The sequence below is a fragment of the Corvus moneduloides genome, chromosome 10, assembly GCF_009650955.1.
Source record: "Corvus moneduloides isolate bCorMon1 chromosome 10, bCorMon1.pri, whole genome shotgun sequence".
NCBI classification, from domain to species: Eukaryota; Metazoa; Chordata; class Aves; order Passeriformes; family Corvidae; genus Corvus; species Corvus moneduloides.
In genome coordinates, this window is record NC_045485.1 from 6,483,745 (window position 1) to 6,505,149 (window position 21,405).

At 38.1% G+C, this 21,405-nt stretch overlaps 1 protein-coding gene across 1 annotated transcript; it reads right to left on the bottom strand.

Annotated features, from left to right (window-relative positions):
* Positions 1–5,410: 5,410 nt before the first annotated feature.
* On the bottom strand, positions 5,411–21,362 carry RBP1 (retinol binding protein 1). The gene is made up of 4 exons (XM_032119800.1): positions 20,396–21,362; positions 19,592–19,770; positions 9,188–9,289; positions 5,411–6,011 (listed from the first exon to the last, which is right to left on the bottom strand). Exons 1-4 carry the CDS (start codon positions 20,466–20,468, stop codon positions 5,958–5,960), a joined length of 408 nt encoding a protein of 135 aa, XP_031975691.1. The 5' UTR covers positions 20,469–21,362; the 3' UTR covers positions 5,411–5,957.
* Positions 21,363–21,405: the final 43 nt, after the last annotated feature.

Here is a 21,405-nt window from a genome sequence, read left to right on the forward strand (position 1 = left end):
CTACAAGGTGGACTTGCTGTGAGAGAAAAATACATTATAAAAGGTTGAACATATGTTGAAAAAAATATTATCTGAAGTAATTCTGCATTTGTGTTTGGGAGTAATTTTCCACAAGAGATGACAAGGAAAGTTTCTAATGGAAGTTTGGGGCTTTTTAGTCCTTAAGGAGGTGGAACCAGACTGTTCACAGGTTATTTTGCTAGGGAACTTTGATGTTCTACTTCTTTTCTGTTTGGCTTGATAGGGAATGAATCATCTGTTTCTGCATCATTTTGCAGAGTGTGAAATCTCATGTGCAGTTCGTGTTTGTCTGGCTCCTGAGTCAGCCCATGTCTCAGATTGGTTGAAGCCAATCTCAGGCTAAGATGGGATGATGTGTTACTGCTGCAGAGTGTTGGAAAAGTCTGTTCTGTGCTTCTGGCTGGTTTTTTTATGTATAATAGGTCTAAAACATTCAAGTAATTCTTTCAGAGTTAGAATTTATTACCAGTTCCAAAGAACTGAGGAACTGGGCGTCTATCTGTGTTTACAGCTGAAATAATGGAACATGTGTTGGAATAAAGGAGTAGTGATGACTGGCTTTCCAGCTGATGCTACTTTAGACCACATGTTGCCCTTAAGAATTGTCCTGAGAAATTTAGTGTCTCTGATGATCATTGGCATCAGTGTTACAATGGAGAGACTGCGTTACAGTGAACTACATTGTTGTACCCAAAGCTGAGTGTTTGTAGGAGCTGCTTGGTACTGTGTTTGAGTAAGTTCTTTCTGTGTTGCCGTAACACAGATAAAATGGCACTTTTCTCTCATTTTCCTCTACAAAAATAACCTTGGAAATGTCAGCATCAAGAATGGCAACATGTTTCTTGACAGGATGAGTGAAAGATCACACAGTCATTTCACAGAAGTACTATTGAATTGTGTTAACTTCCTCTGCATGCCCTTAGCATGCCCAGCTGGAGAGAAGTGTTGGAAATTGTAATGGTTATGGATGATAAGCATCAGTGTCTTGGTAAGAAAATATAACTTGAAGCATGCTGATTTCAAATTAGGGAAGGGGAGCAAGGAACTATTGTGAGTCTTGTTGCACTTGATGGAATGTGAAATTTCAGTGAGCTCTCCCCATATGCTGTGGTTATAAGCCTCACCAAATTATAATGGTGACTGCATTGCATTATAAGCACTTCCTTTTTGTAGTAAATCCACTGACTCACACTAGAGAAAAAATTGGTGGGAACATCAGGATGGAGAGGAACTCTTCTGTTTAAGTGTAACTCCAAATTTCAGTATAATTTTATGTTAGGTCTTCATCATTCCTTGTGTTTCAACTCTGCACTTCTGTACTGTTGCCTTCTGCAGCTGGAAGGGGAGGGGAAAGAAAGGCCAGTCAAACAGACATAAGAAAGCTCTGAAAGTGAGTCTAAAAGCATTTAAGGACTGCCTATCTTTGCAGTGTACTGCTGAGAATCATGTTCTGTGTATTTCCACACATGCACAAACAAGTTTTAAATGTTAGCTACTCTATAATGCTTATGGACCCATAAATAACTGCTCACGCTTCTGCTCCAATCTTGAACTGTCAAATAGCTGAACATTTACATAAAATATTTTAAATTTGGAATGCTCTTGTCACAATATTGACCTTTTAATTTGCTCAGCATTAGAATAGTGGTGTACCACAAGACAAATGGTCTCTTGTTATGTAAATAAGTGTAGAGTCAATAACCACAGACTGTTTCCCATTCTTCTTTCCTCCCTTCCTTTAATAAGAATGTTGGCATTGAAAGAGGGAATTTTATTTTGCCTCTATGGTGCAGAAACTCAATTGTCAGGCAGTCTTATTGAAGGGTTTGGTGAAGAACTGAAATGCTATTTTGCTTAACTGTTCAGTGTGGGTTCTTACTATTAGCTATTAATATAGAGAAAGTGCTTGCCCTAGTAATAAAATACATGGTACTGAAGGGGCTCTACTTTTGCTAGACAGGAGAAAATTATTTAAATAAACATTTGCTTTGAGGTTAAAAAACCTTTTTAAAATAGAAATAGCTGTACCACACGGGTAATAATCCAAGACAAATGTGCTACTGATAGAGGAAGAAAGGATGAATAGCTGTGAATCTGTTATGTGATTACAGATGAGGCTGTCCAAAAAAGAATAAAATACAAAATGATACATACTAGGATGTTTTATTAATGTTGTAATGGTGAACTCTTGCTTTTTACTGTCAAGTTTCATACAGTAGAGCCAACCAAATGATAGACATTGATGGAAGTGGATGTATCCAGGGGAGCACATCATTCATGCCATGCCGGGAGACTGCTGCGCTCCACTGCTCAGTCCCATAGGAGACTCTTTAGGAATCTGATGCACCTTCTTGTTATGAGGAATTTGTCTTCGGTCTGTTTATTTTACAATAAAACTATTACACAGATCATACTAAGTAACTCCTTCCCATCCTTCACAGTTGGACTGTTGCATAAATGTAGACTGTGACCCCAACTCTTACGTCAATTCTGGTTTCCGTGGCTTAGATTTTAAGATATGAAAGCAGCCAAGATTATACACTAGAAGGGGTAAAGAAAATCTGAGTGGCATGGACAAAACAGGGAATGGCTGTTTGGTGGGAGAAGTTACATTATAATGTACCTGTAGGTTGCAGGTTCAAGTAAACAAAAAGAGTGTTTTCTCAACAATGGAAAAAGCCTGTTTTGTTTACACTTTCCATTCACACTGCTTCTGTAGGTACTGGTCTTTCCAAACAAAATATAAAATGTCCATTGTCTGAAGGTATTGCAGTTCTGAAGAAATACAGAGTGGATATTGGCAAACCATGGCTGAAATTCTGCTGAAGATCAAGAAAATCAATATAAAGTTTGATTCCTGAGTAGCAAGCAAATCTGGATATGAATTCACTGTGAAGGTCTTGGTCACTAAGTAGTTATGAAATAGTCAGGGAGGCAGACGTTTGTCAAGTAACTGTTGAATGCTATACATTCAGCAAGGACCTATTTTATGGAGAAAGTTTTGAATTACATTTTATGATAACAGGTTGTTAAAGGTTCGTGGAAACAGCATGATTGATTTTACACACATTAATTGGAAAGCATCGTCATGGAAGCAATGAATGAACATAATTTCCTTTTCCAAGGGAAACGGTTGCTGCAGTAGAGATAAGAGGTTACAATTATAATGACAAGCAATTGAGATGATTTGAAGCAAAGATATTCAAAGTTAAATATTTCTGAAGTTTCTGTATTTTACGTCCATAAGCTGTGGAAGTACATTGTGAGCTTGCCTTTTCTTCTAATTAGCAGCAGGTTACATTGCTTCTGCTTGATAAGCCATTAGTTATTAGTATGGTGCTAAATTTGCCCTTGTACCAAATGACCCAAAGGGGAAAAGCTGTCTGTTTGATTACAATAATAATAGCTTTTAACAATTGGATTTACTTAGCTAGATGTTAATTGATCCACTTATAACCTTCTGCAAAAAGAGTTTGTGAATGTTACACAAGACTGGAGAGAGCTGCGGGCAAAAATTAGAAGACAGCTGGTGAATTAAGGGTTACGAACTGCCAAGTTCTATTGAAGGAAAATTACATTTCAAAAAAGGTCTCAGTCAGTGCTGAACATTAAAAAAAATCATGCCAAGTTTAACTGGGGACAGTGGTGTGAGCCGTCACTTTATTACAGTTACTTGTTTGTTATCTTACTCTCCTTGGGACTGAAGAGTAGAAAGATACCTGGAGGGTGTCCATTATTATGAAATCAATAATTAGAAACTTGAAGAAAAAAAGTTCTGTGTCAAATAATCTTTCAAGAAAAACAAATGACTGATGCACTGAAATTTGGCAACTGGGCTATCGTCAATCTTGTGTAAGATGATAAACAGCATTTTAAATAGGCAAGTATTTGCAATTTCCCTTAAGCAGAGCAGCAATTTAGCCCAAGATCCACAGGTTTCTGATCCTTTCCCTCTCCTACAACCTTTCTGTCATATTTAATTGTAACCAGTTTTGACTTGTCCCACTCCAAGTACAAGAAAACTTAATCCCCATGAACTGGTGGTCTGTATGTCAGTCAGCAGGGATATCCATTTAGCTATGGACACACAGTTGGCTGGCTAACACACTCTTCCAGGAGAGAAAAGCAGCTTTGGCATGTACCTGGTTGATCAGACTCAAGTATATTTCCCAGAGACTTCCTTAGGCATAAGTATTGCCAAGAAAAAAAAAAAAATACAGGGGAACTGACAGTAAATAATTTCATTCCATATCTGTAATTCTGAGTAGCATCATCCACAGCTGTTGCAATGGCAACACAAGAATGTACACGGAGAGGGAGTATTACTCACCTGTTTATCACATGGGGACACTTAAGCCTTCATGGATAGTATCTTCTGTTACTTTCTTAAGCAAAGCAAACCCCAAAACTTTAGAAAATTGAATTAGATGTCCATTACAGCACATCTGATGCTACACTCACAAGATATAGTACTATTGAAATACCATAGTTCAGAAAGTTTATCACCCCTGCTGTGCTAACTTTAGACTTTACAATGACTGTTTCTGAACCTCCTTTTCTTTATGCTGTGTCCCCACCCATGGTAGGGAGGTTGGACTTACCTGATCTTTAAGGTCCCTTCCAACCCAGACCATTCTGTGAGTCTATGATTCTATGTTAGATCAGGCTCCCAGCTTTTCTAAAAAGGATTAATAACTGCATATTTTAAAACAGTCTCTGGTTAGTAGAGGGTGGCAGCATTTGTTCCCATTTACATGTCTAAAGTGTCTCAGTCAGCACTGAGCCCCCACGGAAGGCAAAGCAAGGCCAAGTACAGGAGTTGCAGCAGAGCAACAAAAGGGATGTTCCCACTTTAGAGCAGGCTCTGCCACAGTGATTTCCCCACTGACCGAGTCCCTGAAAATGGCTGATAACAGCTGGTACAGGAGACACTTGGAATTCTGTGTTACATGCTGAAGCTCTGATTCAACCTTTTTGAATTTGATGTGGTGGTGCTCACTGTATATCCAGCATGTTGATGGACTGAAAATCTGGCAGTATGGTCAGCAAATTATTACCCTCACTAACGTTTAAATCACAGTTCTGATTTAAACTGCCAGGCCAAGGCTTTCCTATGCTCAGTCTGCACGAAAACATGGGACTATGATGGAGCATAAAAACATCTGCAAATGATACTGTACAAAGCAATGCTGGTCTTATCCTCTGTGTGGTGTGTATACAATTATAGACAGTTTCTAGCTATGATCTTACTCTTAGTTTCTAAGAAAAGCTTTTTAGAAAAAAAAAATGCATGGGCAGATATTGGCTAAAGCATTTGGAAAAGAATTGCCCCTTAGCCATGGTTTTATAAGCACTGTTTTTCCAAAGTATTGATCCATAAATTAACTCATTTCGAGAGATCAGGTTTTTATTTTTGATGGAACGCTTCCAGTACAGTGCTACTCCACTGGACCTAATGGTAACATTCTTACTGGCTTCAGTGAAATCAGGATTTAGGTGCAAGCTGCACCCTACAGCTCTCATTTGCTTCCCTAAAACTGCAGTTCAACTTTTGAAAACAAGGCTATCTGGAGGCCCCTTGCTAAGGCTCTGAAAGGGTGATGTCTATGGAGAGTAAAAAAGTAGCTTACAAAGTCTAAAACTCCAGCATCTTGTTTTATACCTAACAGTCCTTTTTTGGTATAGTCAAGAATTATGGTATGCACACATTTATAGAGTTTAGTATGTTTAATTGGCATTTCTAAAAATAGTTTTATTTGCAGTCATTTTTTTTCAAAGTTATTTCCTAAAAATATTTTATTCTAACTATACAGCTCTAATGTGGTCTTCATTTCTGTGTTTGCTCTTGTCACTGATGATGTTCAGTACTAGCATTTGGAGAGTTGGTGTCAAGTCTGTAAATTCTATTGTTCTTCTCTCCTGTAGCAGCAGTAGGCTCACTGTACCTTCTTAAAGACCTGCTTACATGTGACTCCACACACTCTTATTTCCTAGGAAGAAAAAATAATTAAAACCCACAACTTTTATTTAGGACACAAACATTATAGATTCACGTGTAAGTCCAGCTTAATTTGAGTTCACAATTTTCTACTAAATGAGATTGGGTGGCTTGTCTATATTTTAGCCTGCTTTTCATCCTAAAAGAAGCCATCTGGTTTGGATTTGTCTTCTGCTAAAAGGTGGAGTAAGGGAAGTTATTTTGGGGTCTCAGATCTTAAAGGGCCAAATATGTTCCTGGTGCACTATTCTCTATTTGCAATGTATACAACTGCTTTACGTCTTTGAAATGGGAATTCTCTGTTTTGGATACATAAGGAAGTGGGGATGGATTTACCTCACCAGTTCTGAATCTGTGTGGTGATGACTGGTAGCTCAAGCCTACAAATTCAGAAATCAGGATCCACTTTGGCAACACAGAGATCATGGCTACAAAAGGCAGGTAACTGTACAGAATATTTGACCCAGGTCTATCAACCAGCACAGCAGTGAAGTGTGACTGAGCCTGACCACACTGGATGCATAATGCTGTTCCTTTGTGTTCCACAAGAGCTCTTCAAAAACCCCCTTGCTAATCTTTGGATTGCTGTGAGCTGGGCATAAGTAGGGGCAGTGTTTACATCTTGGGCTCGGATTTGTGAGACTGCTGCTGTTTGCCTGTTTACCCACCTCTGTTCCTGAAACTCCTTAAGTTTAACCTGAGAAGTGCACACAGGTGTGTGCCTGGGATGTGTGCCTGTGGCAACTGGTTTAGGTGCAAGAAAAAATAGTGTGGAAGCTCGTAAGGGACATAAAGACAATGATTATGTATGACCTAGAAGAGATGCACTTTCCAGTTCAAGATGAGGCTTTTAATAAAGCTCCCAGAATATTTTGAGGAAGTTATGCACATTTCTTATGGGGGACTTTGATAAAATGATTTTAAGAAACCTTAAACTAGGTCAATAACCTTAATTGACATATGTTGCTAGACCCCAGTAAGAGAAAGTGCTTCATGCTGAATTGGTGGAACAACAGATTGATCCAGTGACTTCAGTTAGGACCTGTTTTGTTCACTACTGGAGAGGTAACCCAGAAGGAGGAGTGTGCAGTAAGGGCTGAGAGATCTGCTGACAGTGACAAAAACTATGGAGCAGAAGCAATCAATACAATAGAAAAGGGCAATAAAACACAAAAGGAAATGGGGAATGGTCAAATAAGTCACTCACATAAAAGAAAATCTAAAAAGAACTACAGAGTACAGACCACAGAATGAAATGAAGAAAATAGGAAGCGATAAACTACTAAAGGATGTGGTCCCACTCCCTGCAGAACTGTGACAAGAATAAATTAACACTTGGCTCTTTGAGTAAAGTTCAGTAGGATCATAAAGCTATTGAAGTATCAATGCTTTAAAGGTAACTGCTCATTGTATCAAAGCACTCTCAAAAGTACAGGACCTAGTAATCTTAGCTGGTCAAAACAAGATATTAAAGGGGACTCTTCACTGTATTTTTAATCGAGAGAGTTGCATTAACAAGGATTAGAGAAATAAAAAGGACATCTTCTGAAGTTTATGAAATACAAGAAGTGAGAAAATTGAAATATTGAGGAGCGGGCTCTAAAGTGCTTGGTTACTTCCTTTGCATGAATTACTTTTGTACTGACTTCTGCGTACATGAGAGACAGGTTGTGGCAAATTGTCCAAGTGCCAATGAGTAAACGCATGAGCTGGCAGGTATGAGCCAGAATTCTTCCCAGCCTTCTGAAAAGCAGCATCAGAGCAGTTAGATTACCCTGAGCTACCTTAACTTGCAGTAGACACACGTATTTGAGCAACTGAATCTCAGCTTCTGACTTTTAAAATCAACCTCCTGAAAGGGACAAGTATAGAAAGTGGTCTGGGCATGGAGCTCCATGGCCAGGTTGTGTAGCTAGAACAGGAATCAGAGTAAGGATAGCAGAAACCAGGGCTAAAGGAATTGATGTTGGGGACAGAAGATGGGAAGAGATAATGCCTGGGAGCTAGCAAGGGCCAGAAACCAGGATGCCAGTCCAGAGAAATCCAAGAGCAACTGGTGCTGCTGTTTATATATGTGCAGAGAGGAATGCACAGCTGTGTATGACTGAGAGCAGCCAGGTGGAAGCTGAACTTCTAGGCCAGGTGTTGTAATGGGTAATTGAGACCGGTTTGCCAGCAGAGAACTTGAAAGGGCTGATGCCTGGTGTGCAGCTGGGAGGCAGTGTGGAAATACTGAAAAATGCTTCATGGAGGGAAAGTGTATGCACAGGAAATTTGGGCATCTCCTTTTTAATGCTTCCTCCCCTCCTTTAGGTGAGCCCATGGCCTCATCTATAAATTCATCACTTACACAGCAACTTTCTCCCTACCTGTGCTGCGTCAAGTCCAGATGGTAAGACCTGTCACATACATTCCTTTCCTAAACTGGATTCTGGGACCTCCAATACTTTCTCAAAATTATGTTTATTAATAAGGGGCTTGAGGTACTTCTGCAAAGACTTCATAACTCTGCTACTGATTTGAACATTTAGAGGATATCCATTTAGATTGCCGAATGCTAATAGTACTGCACAGTGAAGAGAAATGGAGTTTGGAGTTTATTATCTCAGCAGGAAGACTGCCTTTTACCCACACTGATGAGAGAGTGAGGATGCTATAAAGAGTTATAGGAAAAAAGAATAGGAATCTTCTTTCAGGTCCTGTTAATTTAGAAAGATAAAAATGATGATCTGAACAAACATCAATTTCAAAAACTTAATTGCTGTTTTAGTTCTCTAGACTATAATGTAGTGTGGCCTGTAATTATTTTAAAAGAAGAATGGTGTATTTTTCCTTTATTGTTGGGTGCTCAGTTTCACAGCTCACATACTGAGTATTTTACAGACTGTGTGAGGGACATTCTGTTAAATGTCTTCCTTGTGTGAACGTTTCAGCCTGGTGTGTCTGGACAGACACTGAACACAGAAAGAACATTTGAAACTGTCAGGCTTTGTAAGGGACATAAAAACATAATGGCTCCAAATGAAATTGTTGCTTTAGAAACAAGTCAAATGCTGCACCAATACATAATTATGTCAAAGTAAGCCAAAATAACATAGCACATTCCCTGCTGTGTTTTATCTAACCGTTTTAATAGAGTGGCATTCAAAACCTCTTACATGATCTTACCAGGTGCATTTCATCTCCTTCAATCCACTGGGTCCAACCACGGCCTTCTTTCTCTCCATTCTGTACACAAAGCAGCTTATCTCCATCCCAAGACACGGTAGTCTAACAAAACAGACATGTTTGGTATTACTGTAATATTCTCTGATATTGGGATTAGTTTCTGTGAAGCAAAACTTATCTCTAATGATTAGTGTATCTCATAAAAAGAATGATTGTAGAGTGTTGTACCACTTAGGATAATTACAAAATAAATGAGCTTGAACAGAAAGTTGCTGCCCAACTGCCTGCCAAAAACTGGAGGGATGAGATAAAGCAAGAAAAAATACCATCAAAATCATTGTGTAAGAACACACTCCTCTCTCCCTGCTGAAAAATACAGCAGCAGAAGAGCCCTGCAGCCTAGCACTGTATTTGCAAAAGGAGCTGAAAACATAAGATCCAGTTTGTTTTTTTCCACCGTGATTCCCCAGGTGCTCTACCTGAAAAAATTCCCATTTACTGGCACTATGGATGAACAAAGCTTTTGAATACTGAGCTGGTTTTTCCTCATGTCTCAATCTGCCTTCCTTCATCAAGCAGAGTGGTTTGGAAGTATCAGCAAGTTGGGAACTTTGCCAGCATCCTGCTTTTTGCAACTGAGGCTGGGGAACTAGTTGAACCGGGACTGGCAGAGTAAGTCAAGAGTCAGGTGCAGTAACCAACACTGCACTTTTGTGAATATTGGTGCTGTCCTGAGTGGTTCAGTAAAACCTGATTCATAAAACTCCTTAAATGTAGGACAGTGCATCCTACAGCTTGTTACTCTGGTTAGCATCTACTGAAAATTTGCCTTTCACATCCCCTTAAGATAAAGAGAAGCAGTGCTCTGTAAAATATTTAAAGAGGGAAGAGCAGTGACAGTTTGTGCTCCATGAGGATAGTGTAACAATATTAGCACATGGCTTTTAAATCAGCTTGTTTGATGGGACTCTGAGGACTAAATATAGAATTACTGTCTACCTTGTAAAAGTCTTCAGCCACTGCTTGCATGAGTAGTCAGATATGGAGAGACGATGAATTCTGATTTGCCATTAAAGGACATTTACTGCATCCATCCTGTGTAGTTTCTAGGGAAGAAGTCAGCCTACATTTTTCCTTCTGGTAATTAAAACCAGTTCAACACTCAAAAACTATCCAGTCCTATTTATTCAATCTGTGTATGTCACAAACAATTAATTCTTAAATGATAACCATGACAGCCACTATCTTTGAATGAGTGCAGGCAGCAGCCTCCTCCTGTGGGAAGCTTTAGACTAAACAAGCATGGAAAATGAATCACTACAAAGAGTGCCAGGATAGATAATGATAGGCAAGGCAATAGTATTGATCCCATCAGTCTGTCTGCACCACATGGGGGCTCTGAAAGACTAACTCATGTGTTCTTGCTAAAAATCTCTCTAATTTAGAAAATGCATTCACAAATTCTTCTGTTCTCTTTTGTAAAGTGATGTATTTAAACCAAGCAGTAGATAACATTTTATGAAACCATATCCTTTAAATACAAAAAATGCTAATGCAGGAAGGAACAACACATTTGGGTAAAGCTGTAGTTAAAGCTGTGGTCACCATAACCTAAATCCTTTCCCATATCTGAATCTGCAGACATCCACTGAAAAGATACAAGATAACAAATAATAGTAGTCAAAGCGAATAATGTCTAATTAATATGGTACCATATCTACGGATTTCTGATTCTAAAAAATGAATATAACAGAAAAAGAATGACGATTTGTAGATGTGAGGGATACTGTGGAATGAAGCATTTGTATGTGCAACTTTGCTTAGTAACTGCACTTATTTGTATCCACTGAGTATTAGCTCAGCATAGTTTAATCTTTAGTCTAGCTTAATAGTTAAATTTTGTGGGCTTATATGTGAATTCAGAGGCAATATACCATGATAAAGTAGGATCCAACTTTATTAATCCTACTAATGTTCAAAGTCAGTTGTGAATGTTATCACACGCGATAATATTCACTGACTTAGTACACTTGGGGGAAATAGAGAAATATTTGTAGCAGCACAAGGAAATGTTAACTTTTTAGCCTCCAAGGGTGATTGAAATTGTTTCATCTCAGAAAACAACACACTTTTTTCCTCAGGATTTGTTGTTTTTCCAGTCAAGATTAGATATTGCTTTTTGCAATTTGATGATAACCATGAAGAGTCTAAACCCACAGACATTAACCAAGCTGTCTTATCACACAATATTCTCAGGTATCCTCTGCATTCCCTTTGAGAAATATAAATACTGAGGGGATATGAGTAAACCATACAATTTCGGATTTCTGTATGTAGCTATTTTGCTCTGAAGGTTATAAAGGGCAGAATGTATTGCAAGAGAACATAATGTCATTTTCTTTGTTAGCAGGAACAACCACTTTATGACAGTAAGATTAATCAGTGGCATCTGTATCCTTTCTTTAGGTCAAACTGTAATGTCTCAATGTCTCTTTTATTAAACTAATACACAAGATACAAAATTCTCTTTCAAGTCAGATTGAAACACGTCCTTCCACACACAGTGTTAGTCGAGGTTGAAGTTGCTCTGGCTGTTAATGTGCACTGGCTGCTGCGAACATTCTACCCTCTACAACACCTAAACCAGAGCAATGCTTGCTTTACAACATTCCAAAATATTTGAATTAGAACATAAAAATAATACTCCAGAAATACTGCAGGGCAAATGCTGTACATATAATCTCTCTTGCTGTATCTAAGAGCAAGTATTTATTTTTGAAGACTGGATCAGGATATCGCCACGGTATAATCAGGAGCCAAGCACTTGTAGACCGCTAAGGCAGTTCTGTATGACCCTTTGGTTCCTCCTATTTTGCTCTCCTGGTACACACTCTCAAGATAAAGAAACACTTTACCTTTTATGTAAAGCTACTTTTCTTAGAAAAGTATGCCTTTGTAATTGACCTTGTTTGCCCCCATTTTGGTAATAGCATTACCTAAGGTCTGCCTTATTACAGATGCCGAGCTACTGCCACTGACCTGGAATGACTGAAAATCTTTGCCAGGCTTTGGTGGACATGGCAGGCCCTGGCAGACAGCTCCTATTCTTTATCCTCTTCCATAAGAGGAGGAGAGGTAGACAAACTCAGAAGACTCTGGAAAGCGGCAGTTTCCAGTAACAGAACCAACTAGTTGAAAATGGAGTATTTCTCTAAAACTGAAGACTGTCTTTTCAAGCATCTTGTACTACTTGCATAATAAATGGAAGACATTGTTTATGCCTTTCCACTACATAGTACATAATCTAGTTCACCATAAGCAAGTTTGTATCTTGCTTACTTACCACCGGATCATACTTAAACCTAAGGTGAACACTTCCTAAGTCAAGTGCATGTAATTCTGTAGGAAACTTCAATAGAAAATGGTGATGAGTGCAATTAGTCAACAGTGCTATTAACAGTACTAAAGGAATGCATGGAAAGGTAACGGAGTGAGGTAAAAAACAGGGAGTCTTGCCTCAATTTAACTCTTCTCAAAAATTCCAACCACCAATATTGCACATTTTTCAGATTATGTACACTTTATTCTTGAGGTGTAATACTAGAGAATGGAGCTCCTCTGGGAAGTGAAAAAGCATTTGAAGCCTGAGAACAGAAAAAAAGTTCAAATTCTCTTTAGTTTTATGGTATGGTTTCTGTAGTCTTTCACTTTTTGTGCGCTTTGATATTCTCTTATTACTTGGGCGCCCACATACTTTTTTTAGTGATTTAATCTTTATGTGTTATGAAGATTTAAATTTATATGCATAGCACTACCTGGATCTTCCTGAATATTAAAGCTGGAGGAAATTATAATTAAAGTATTCTCATTACTGTTTCCATCTATGAGATGAGGCAGATTTATTAAATGAAATATTAAGTAAATCCCAAACAAATTATTGACTACGTATCTGCTTTTTCTTTAGTAGCAGTAACTGTAGTGAAATCTGGCACTATTTCAGCTTCCAGTGGCAAATCATACTGACCCACAGCCAGAGATAATGATCTTTGTAATTTACTGAAATAGTCATCAAACATGTTGTCAGAGTACTTTGCATTTCCCAGTAAGGTCTAAGTGCAAAGATATTTGGTGCTGGCTCTGCACAATGTTTCTCATTCCCCTGCTGGCAATTCCTGTGTGCCTGCTTGGGTCAGGCGCTCAGCAATTGAAGGTACAGAATGTATTTTACAGATCAATGGAAGAAAATAACTTTTTTCAAAGTAGTTAATGAACATTTTTTGTTAATGCTACATAGATTTTTGACACATTGCCTTTATAAGTATGAATTGTACCTACCACCTTTCATCAAAAATACATTATTGATTTCCTATCTGTAGGAGAAACACAGCAGTACCAGTTCTATTTTTCTCCTGCTTCCCTCAGAGTGTTGCCTCTATATATGGAGCACCAAATGACTGCAAAGCTATGAGTGCACGACACACTCCCATCTCAATCCAGTAATTCTCTGCTTGGGAGAATGACAGGCCATTTTACAACTGTAATTCTGATCTAAGAAGGATTAAAAAATGGAAAGTCATTTTTTTAGGTCAGATGAAACAGAAAAATCCAATTCGAGCTGTGTCTTGTAAATAACACCAAAGAAAATATCCTAGAACTTTTGGTAAAACACGGTAATATATCCAACAAACTATTTAATAGCTTCTCAAGATAAACCATTTCATCTGTACTTAGTATCAAAGTGATATAAAAACCTCCTGTAAGCAGTTTTTTTGGGAAAACATGAAGTATTGATAGAATAAACTAACCTTGATGCCACAGACAAATAGCTGCAAGGGGGGAATTCTGCCACGTGATCACTCCCTATGGCCTCTGTGCAGAAGGCTGCTCCCAGGGGAATACAGCCTTGGCGAGCTTTGTCACCTCTCCACCCTGAAACCCCTTTTATCTCATCACATCTGCATCTGGAAGTTCAGCCACAGAGAGAGAAACTACCGAGAAAACAACAAACCCAACAGAGCATTTCCTGGAAGGATTCCTGGGCTTTATCTCCAGATACTGGTGCTGGACAAAGGCTGAACCTATTTAGCCATGCTGTAGCTCCGTCATGGCAAAATCTTCTTTGCTTCTGTCATTGTCAGCATCTCCAGTGGCAGCATTGCTAGAAAAGAGGCTTAGGATTGTACTGAAAAATTTTAGATGAAAGGTAAGCTGTTGTCAGATAGGATCAGGTCTTAATGTTCGAATTTCTTATTTTGAATCCTTGCTCATAAGGGCAACAGAGGAAAGTGAAGACTAGAGGTATGTTCCAGGGAGCAGGAAAGTAAATGTGCAAAAGCTCCAGGCTATGCAGCTGACAATATGTGGGAGGAGGAGGACAATATTTTAGACAGTGCATATTGTTTTATTTCTTAGGAATGGTGGATTTTTTTCTCACTGAAATAAAATTGTATACAAATAATACAAAAATAGGAAAACTTGTGCATATCCCATGCCAGAAAAAAAAGTAAAACCCGTCGCATCCTATTCACTCTGTGCAAAGATCAGAATCGATTCTAAGACACACACTGTTTAAATTAATGGGTATAACTGATTTATCCCCTGTGTAATTTTAGCAAGATGCAATTGTATGTAACACTAATGGTTTGTCATTCAAAATTGGATTTGTTAAGTCTGGTTCTCAGCTTTTCAGCTAATTCTTTCTGATTGCACTTTCTGCATTCATAACTCTCAGAGCTGTTTAGAGTTCACAAAAAGCGGAAATACTAAACCTATCCAAACGCACCTTCCCTGCAGAACTTTAGTATGCTAGCAGAAATTTTGTGAATAACTAGCTCAAAAGCTTCTAATCAGTCTTGTGGTTTAGACATTAATCCAGCACTGCAAAATGTGAAGTTTATGACATCTTAAATTATACAGCAAAAGATTCAGATCATCTCATTTTCTATCACCGTGCAAATGTGCTCAGCACATCACTTACAGGTAGTAACAGTAATGCCAAAGGAGCAAGCAGGGTGGAACAAGGCAGGAAAAAGGAAACTGCTCCTCCTCACTGAGGCACAGAATGGACCAGAGTCCATTCTGAGAGAGCCTGAGATAGACCCAGGAGTGGACTTCTGCTCTCTGGAGCCTCAAAGAGGTTGACTGGAGGACTTCCTCACCTGTTGAGAGCAGTTTGTAAAAGGTGAGAAATACCAGCAGAAAAACTATCATGAAGTCTACCTCTTTTAAATTATACCTCCCTCTTCCCCAAAATAAAAAATCAGTAATTATGCCAATGAGGAGCTGGGGAAATTACAGTACTACAGAGACAGGAGGCACTAAATCTGAGAGAAGACAAGCCCCAGTGACAGTGATTCTAGAATAATGCTTGTTCCACCAAAGTACATGAGAAAACACTTACAAGCCCAAAAGGGCAGCACTGGAAGGGTAAAGAAATAAAACAGCTAAATCAGAGGGATCGGGTGAAGATATATTGCTGATCTTGCATCTTGCTAGACAGCCACAATTTATTTTGAATCTTCTCACCCTGTGGGAGATCCCTCCTGCAATTCCATGTACTGGAATGTTGTTTGTTGGTTGTTGTTTTTCTGGCAGCAAAGCCTTAATTCCAAAACCTGCTCTGAACTAGATTAACAGCTGTGAATTCCATTTGTGTAACAGAGGAACCTGCCTAAATAGTTAAATAAGCTTAATGAATGTGATTTTGTAACAGGGCTTTATTCTGACCTTGAAGTGGTATAAATCAAATTATATCCAGAACAACTAACTCCACTGCATTTTTCCTGAATACAAACTCGAGAGGAATCAGTGTCACATTCAGCATGTTTGTTAATTAAAACAGAGCCATGATCAGTTTCAAACAACTTCCTACCTTCAGTCAGATATGTCACATGTCACAGAAGGGCCAGTCAGGTGTCTGTGAACAGTCCTTATGTGGCTGTTTTAAACATTAACTGACACTTCACATGGTAAGATGTATTATAGATCTGACATGTGAATTCTACAACTCCCAAATCCTCTTCATCCTACCCCACCCCAGCCAATCTTAACTATGACTAGAAGTTCTATTAGTTCCAAAAAGGAACCCTAAACACCTACTTGATAACTTATTCATGGTTATATTCCACTTGTATTCAGTTTTAGATAATGAAATGGTTAAGATGTATTATTTCCCACTTTCAGTTTAAAATTCTTGCAGTTTTCTCTGTTTTCCAATCCCCTGTCTTTGTCCTTTGTCATTTCACTCCCTGCTTCAATGGAAGAAGAAAATTACTGTATCAGAGAGCACAAAGTTCTAAGTTACCAAAGCACCTCTCATATGCTTGGACAAATACTCAGTTATAACACAACTGTTCTCAGTTATACAAGAAATTCTGCTGTTCTATATTTAGAACATAAAATCTTTCTTGATTTTTTAACAGATTGCTTGCCCTTAGTCTCTGCCAAAAGAGATTAATTCTGCGTGTAAGACAAAGCAATTCAGTCTTTCAAATGCCTGAACAGCAGAGAATAATTATAATGCAAAAGTTTTCTCTGACTTTAGCAGAAAAGTGATTAGAAAAACAAAAATTTTAGGAAAGTAATTTTTGCATCTGAGCTATCCAATTCTCAATCTGCTTTGACTCATTGGATGCGAAGACTTGCAATGTGAATCTTCAGCCTTTGTTTCAGCATTTTAAGGTTTTTCACTTAACTTTTTCATAATTTCTTTACTAAATACTAAGTAAATTGCACTGTGAAGGTACAGAAGGCTTGTGTGCCTTGTTCTTATGTGCTGGTACATATTTCACATTGTAGATGTTTCATCAGCTTCACTGGTTATTACTGACAGAGAAAAAGGGAAGCACAACTATCTCCTGATGAATGAGAGATACTTTCAGAGATGGCTTTGTATTAATTGTTTCAATAAGGTCTTCCTCTTGCATGCACAGTAAATTTTTTCCTAATGTCAAAACTTCAACTTACTTCTAAAATAAGTATCAGCAAAACTTTTTAGCCTTTACTCCTCACGGACAGTATTGATTTGGAATTACTGTAGTTACACTCTACCCTGACTGACTCAAGGATATGTTTTACAGCTGAAAGGTGAACACAATTTCAGTGAATTACACACGGGATCTAACCTGTTCACTGTGCTGATATTATTTTTACAGATATGTTAACTCTAGTTAGATGATATATTCTTCATTAAAAGAAAAAACAATCTATCCTTATAGGATGAATTACTTCTACGGTTATTTTTGCTGGTCTCCTGATGATTGCTCTGCTGTACAGATTAATGTTTAATGTGTAATTTGTCTTATCCATGTTACTTTGTACTGCTCATACATTGAGCTACTTGGATAAAACTTGCCCAGTGGTCTGCTCAGTCCACAATATAAATAACAATAATTGATTCACAATCTCTCCCATTACACAGGTTGACTATTAATGATTAAGCCATTTATGGCATGCAGTTCCACAAGCTCTACATGAACAAATGGAACACCAAGAATGATATTCAACCTTTGCTTTTATGGTGGTTTTCTTCGTAACACCACTCAGGGAGTGGTCCGGTATCTCTTACAACCTCCATGACTCTTCTTTCACAAGACTCCTTCTGCACCTTTGGAGTTATTTTGCCGCTTATTTTGCCTGACATTATGGTTACCAGATTTGGACTGAAGTCACTTCAGATGTACTATTTTGCCGTTGACAAAACAGAGGTCTCATGTAGAAAAGAAATGTTTAATAAGAAAATTGAACTATAAAGTGTGATATGCTGCAACAGGGCAAATAAAGCACCAGTGGTCAGAGACCTGAACTGTCCAGCTACAGCTGGAGACCATAAAGAGACACGGAGATCTCTGGGGTGTTTTGGTGGAATTACATCCCTAAGTCCTTCCTAAAAAAAACTCAGTCAGAGTCAGTGACTACCCCTAGTTGTTTGGGTTTTTTGTTTGTTTGTTTGTTTGTTTGTAACAGGCAAGAAGGTGCTGATACCTTCTGCTTCCAAGGCTGAATAAGCATTTTCCACTGAACAGCAAATAGATAAATGTTTGAGTAACCTTTGAAAGTAGGCTGAACTAGGTTCTACTCCAAATCAAACAGCTGTTGTAGTGAGTAAAATGATCTCTCTCTAGATTCTTCTTTCTGGTTTAACATTTTGAATCTTTCCCTTATCACTCAATGTAGCAAAATAGGTTAGAGAATTTTGGCTTGTTAAAATTTTTTTCCACCACATAGAGGATGGTTTAGTTCTCCTTTAGATGGGAATTTAGTGGTATTTAAGTACAGATAATGCTTAGACAGGGACAGTTCTGTGCACACCCAAACCTTTTTAACAGATGTTTTGAGCATTGGTGTCTTTGATGGTAATTCAATCATCTCAGTCTTAAATCTTTCCTTGGGCTCGTAACTGTTCAGTGAATCTGCACCTCAGTATCCTGATTAACAGCATTCCAGGAGCCAAAACCACATTATGCCATTGGGGCACTTTCCTAAATACAAAGGCCCCTCCCTTCTGAGAATTTTGTATTCTGCACTCTCATCAAACTTGCACCCCCCGTAATATGGACTACAGAGGGACTCTGAGGCACTCAGTAGCCAACCATTCTTTTTCTCTGGTCTTCACAATTTTTCCCTTTCCTGCCATGATCAGAACAAAAGCAAATTTGCAAATCTTAGTGTGAGAGAAAAGTATTGGTTTTAAATAGCACTATCTTTTTAAGAATGGAAACCTATTCATTCTCTTTTATGAGATTCCTCCTCTGGAGTCCCTCCTGAGATAATTTTCTTTGTCAGCTTCCTCACTGTAGAATACTGGCAGTGTCATGCTGTCAAAGTAATAGCTGAGAACTTGCTATTCTCAAGTTTTTCCCCTGTAAATTGATATTTATCATTCCTAAGTTAAAAAGCAAAAAGAGCTCATAAGACAGAGCTATTGTAAAACAAAGTCCTCAGTGTTTGCTTATTCATTTCAGTAAGATGTACCAGTGGGGTAGTTAAGTGTGTGCTCTAATAAATACACTCAGGAAATTTTTAAGCACTTGGCTATTCTTATTAAGGGAGCAGTGCCTGACCTTGCAATCAGTGGATTTCCTCTACTGTAAAACCTTACTCATTAAAGAGGTTCTAGAAGTGACCCTAGATGTCCTTTTGACTAACAAATACCCTAGTATAAACGAGCATAGCTTCCCTGAGGTTATTATTCACTGATTGATAAAATCGCTCTGTGCTCCTGATTAAAATCAGCATTCCTCTAATACAAAGGCATGCTCAACACTGTAGGTACATCTTGGCAAACTGAGAAGTATAGAAATAATTTCAGGAATAGCCACCAAGGATGGTTAAAAGATGTGTTCTGTGGAAGGCCTCACATTATCAATATTCCTTTCTGTCCACTGTTACAGTTCTACTTCTTACCATGCACTTGCGATCATCCACCCCAGATAAATCCTCCTCAAACTCCTTCCCTACATCAAATTCCATGATGTAGTTTCTAAAAGTGCTTAGCGTTTTAATGATCACATGATCCCCGTTCTGAAGGATTTCTTTGTCAGGCTTTAGCAAGTTCGCTATTTTTCTTACAGCAACATTTACATCTGAAAAAGAAAAAAAATTATTTTTATCCAAAAAAGTCTTCCACAAAAAGAAGCTTGTCGCTTCTAGGGAGAACTAAAATGAACAAAGATAAATAGATGTCCAAATTTTTCAAACCAGCCTTCTCATCCGGAAAAAGTCTGTAACTGAATTCTTATAACTTTAATAACTTAATGCTTCAATTTTCTGATTATGTGGAATCTTTAAAAAATGCCATTTGTATTTGACAGTTAATAAAGACTTCACTATTCCAATAGAAATACTAACACAACATCAAATACAAACACACAGAATTGCATAAAGTACTGTATTGAATCTTTAATAAATATAAAAACTTTATTTTACTGCTTTTCAAATTATAGGAGTTTTTTTATGTTTGGAATCTGCCACTTACCTCTTCAAGCTATGTAGTTTAATACCTATTAATGTAAGCTTCAAGATGGTAAAAAGTAGAGGCTGCTTAAGGCAAAACAATTTTGCTTAAGGCAATTCTTAAAGTGCATTTCTGAAAAAAATATTTCTCACAAAAATGACTTATAACTGTACAAGAAAAAATAGATTCATGTAAAGAATAAGAGAGGTGGCATTTATTGATTATTTATTCAAGAAGTATGAAGGGAACCTTACCCAGTGCTTTCAGATACTCCTCAAAATTGTCATTGCTGATCATTTTCCAGTAGCCATTGAAGTCTGCAGGCATCCCTAATTCAGGTGATTGTCAAAACCAAAGGCTCAGAGCTGTGGGTTGATTCTGCACCACACAACTCACTGCCTTTCTTTGCGGCAAGTTTGAACTCTGGTTTCTTTTATCTCATTTTTTAGACCACGGAGCTATGCAAGTCCTTCTAATCTGATTATTGTTGAAGTGCTGCCTTTAAATCCTTCCACTAGGCTGAACCTCTGAGATTTCTAATGACAACAGGATGACTTCGTTTAAAATGAATGAAATATTCACCTTTCATATCGCTTGTGTAAGGGAAATCCATTTTAATCATACTACTCTTCATTTTTCATGCCACTCAAAAAAACCCCCTTTCAGATAGCTTTAGTTTAGGATATTAGCCAAAGCTATACAAGTGCTTATGTGTTTTTTGAGGCAAATTCTTTCTTGAATATGTTTCAGCAACTTTATGCTTTCTTTCAAGAAAACAATCATAGAGACTCATTCAGTGAAAGCCACCTGTGTATGGTACTCCTTTCACTTGTTCCACAAGCTCCTTAATTCTAGAGAACCACCACGGAAGCTGCTTGACCAACTGGGGGCTCAAAAGGACCAGTTAGATGGACACTTGTATTAAGAAGCACTGGTTAGCTCTGTACAGTGATAAATGCTACATCACTACTGAATGAATGCTTTCAGTTAAGAAACTTTGAAACACAGAGGTAGAACTTCATATTCTTTGAAAGTGACTTCTGTCAGAAATGAAATACACTGAACCAGCACAACAGGCAACCAGCATAGAAGAGCACGGATTTTTCCTGCTAACATTAGAGCTCAAATACTGAGCGTCTCAGATGTTTTCATATGGTAAAGCTGAAGTCCCTATTGGATATATTATCTACTCTGGGGCTTTGGCAGTTGCTTGCTCTTATAGAAGACTCTGGATCAGAGAAGAAAAGAAACCTACTTTAAATGT

What these genes read in the sequence shown, in the direction of transcription:
- RBP1 (XM_032119800.1), bottom strand. Translation starts at nt 20,468, where the DNA reads ATGCCTGCAGACTTCAATGGCTACTGGAAAATGATCAGCAATGACAAT. An exon ending in GGAGTATCTGAAAGCACTGG is followed by an intron (nt 19,771 to 20,395) that starts GTAAGGTTCCCT and finishes TTTCTTTTTCAG; the next exon opens with ATGTAAATGTTGCTGTAAGA. An exon ending in AAGGAGATGAAATGCACCTG is followed by an intron (nt 6,012 to 9,187) that starts GTAAGATCATGT and finishes TTTTCTTCCTAG; the next exon opens with GAAATAAGAGTGTGTGGAGT.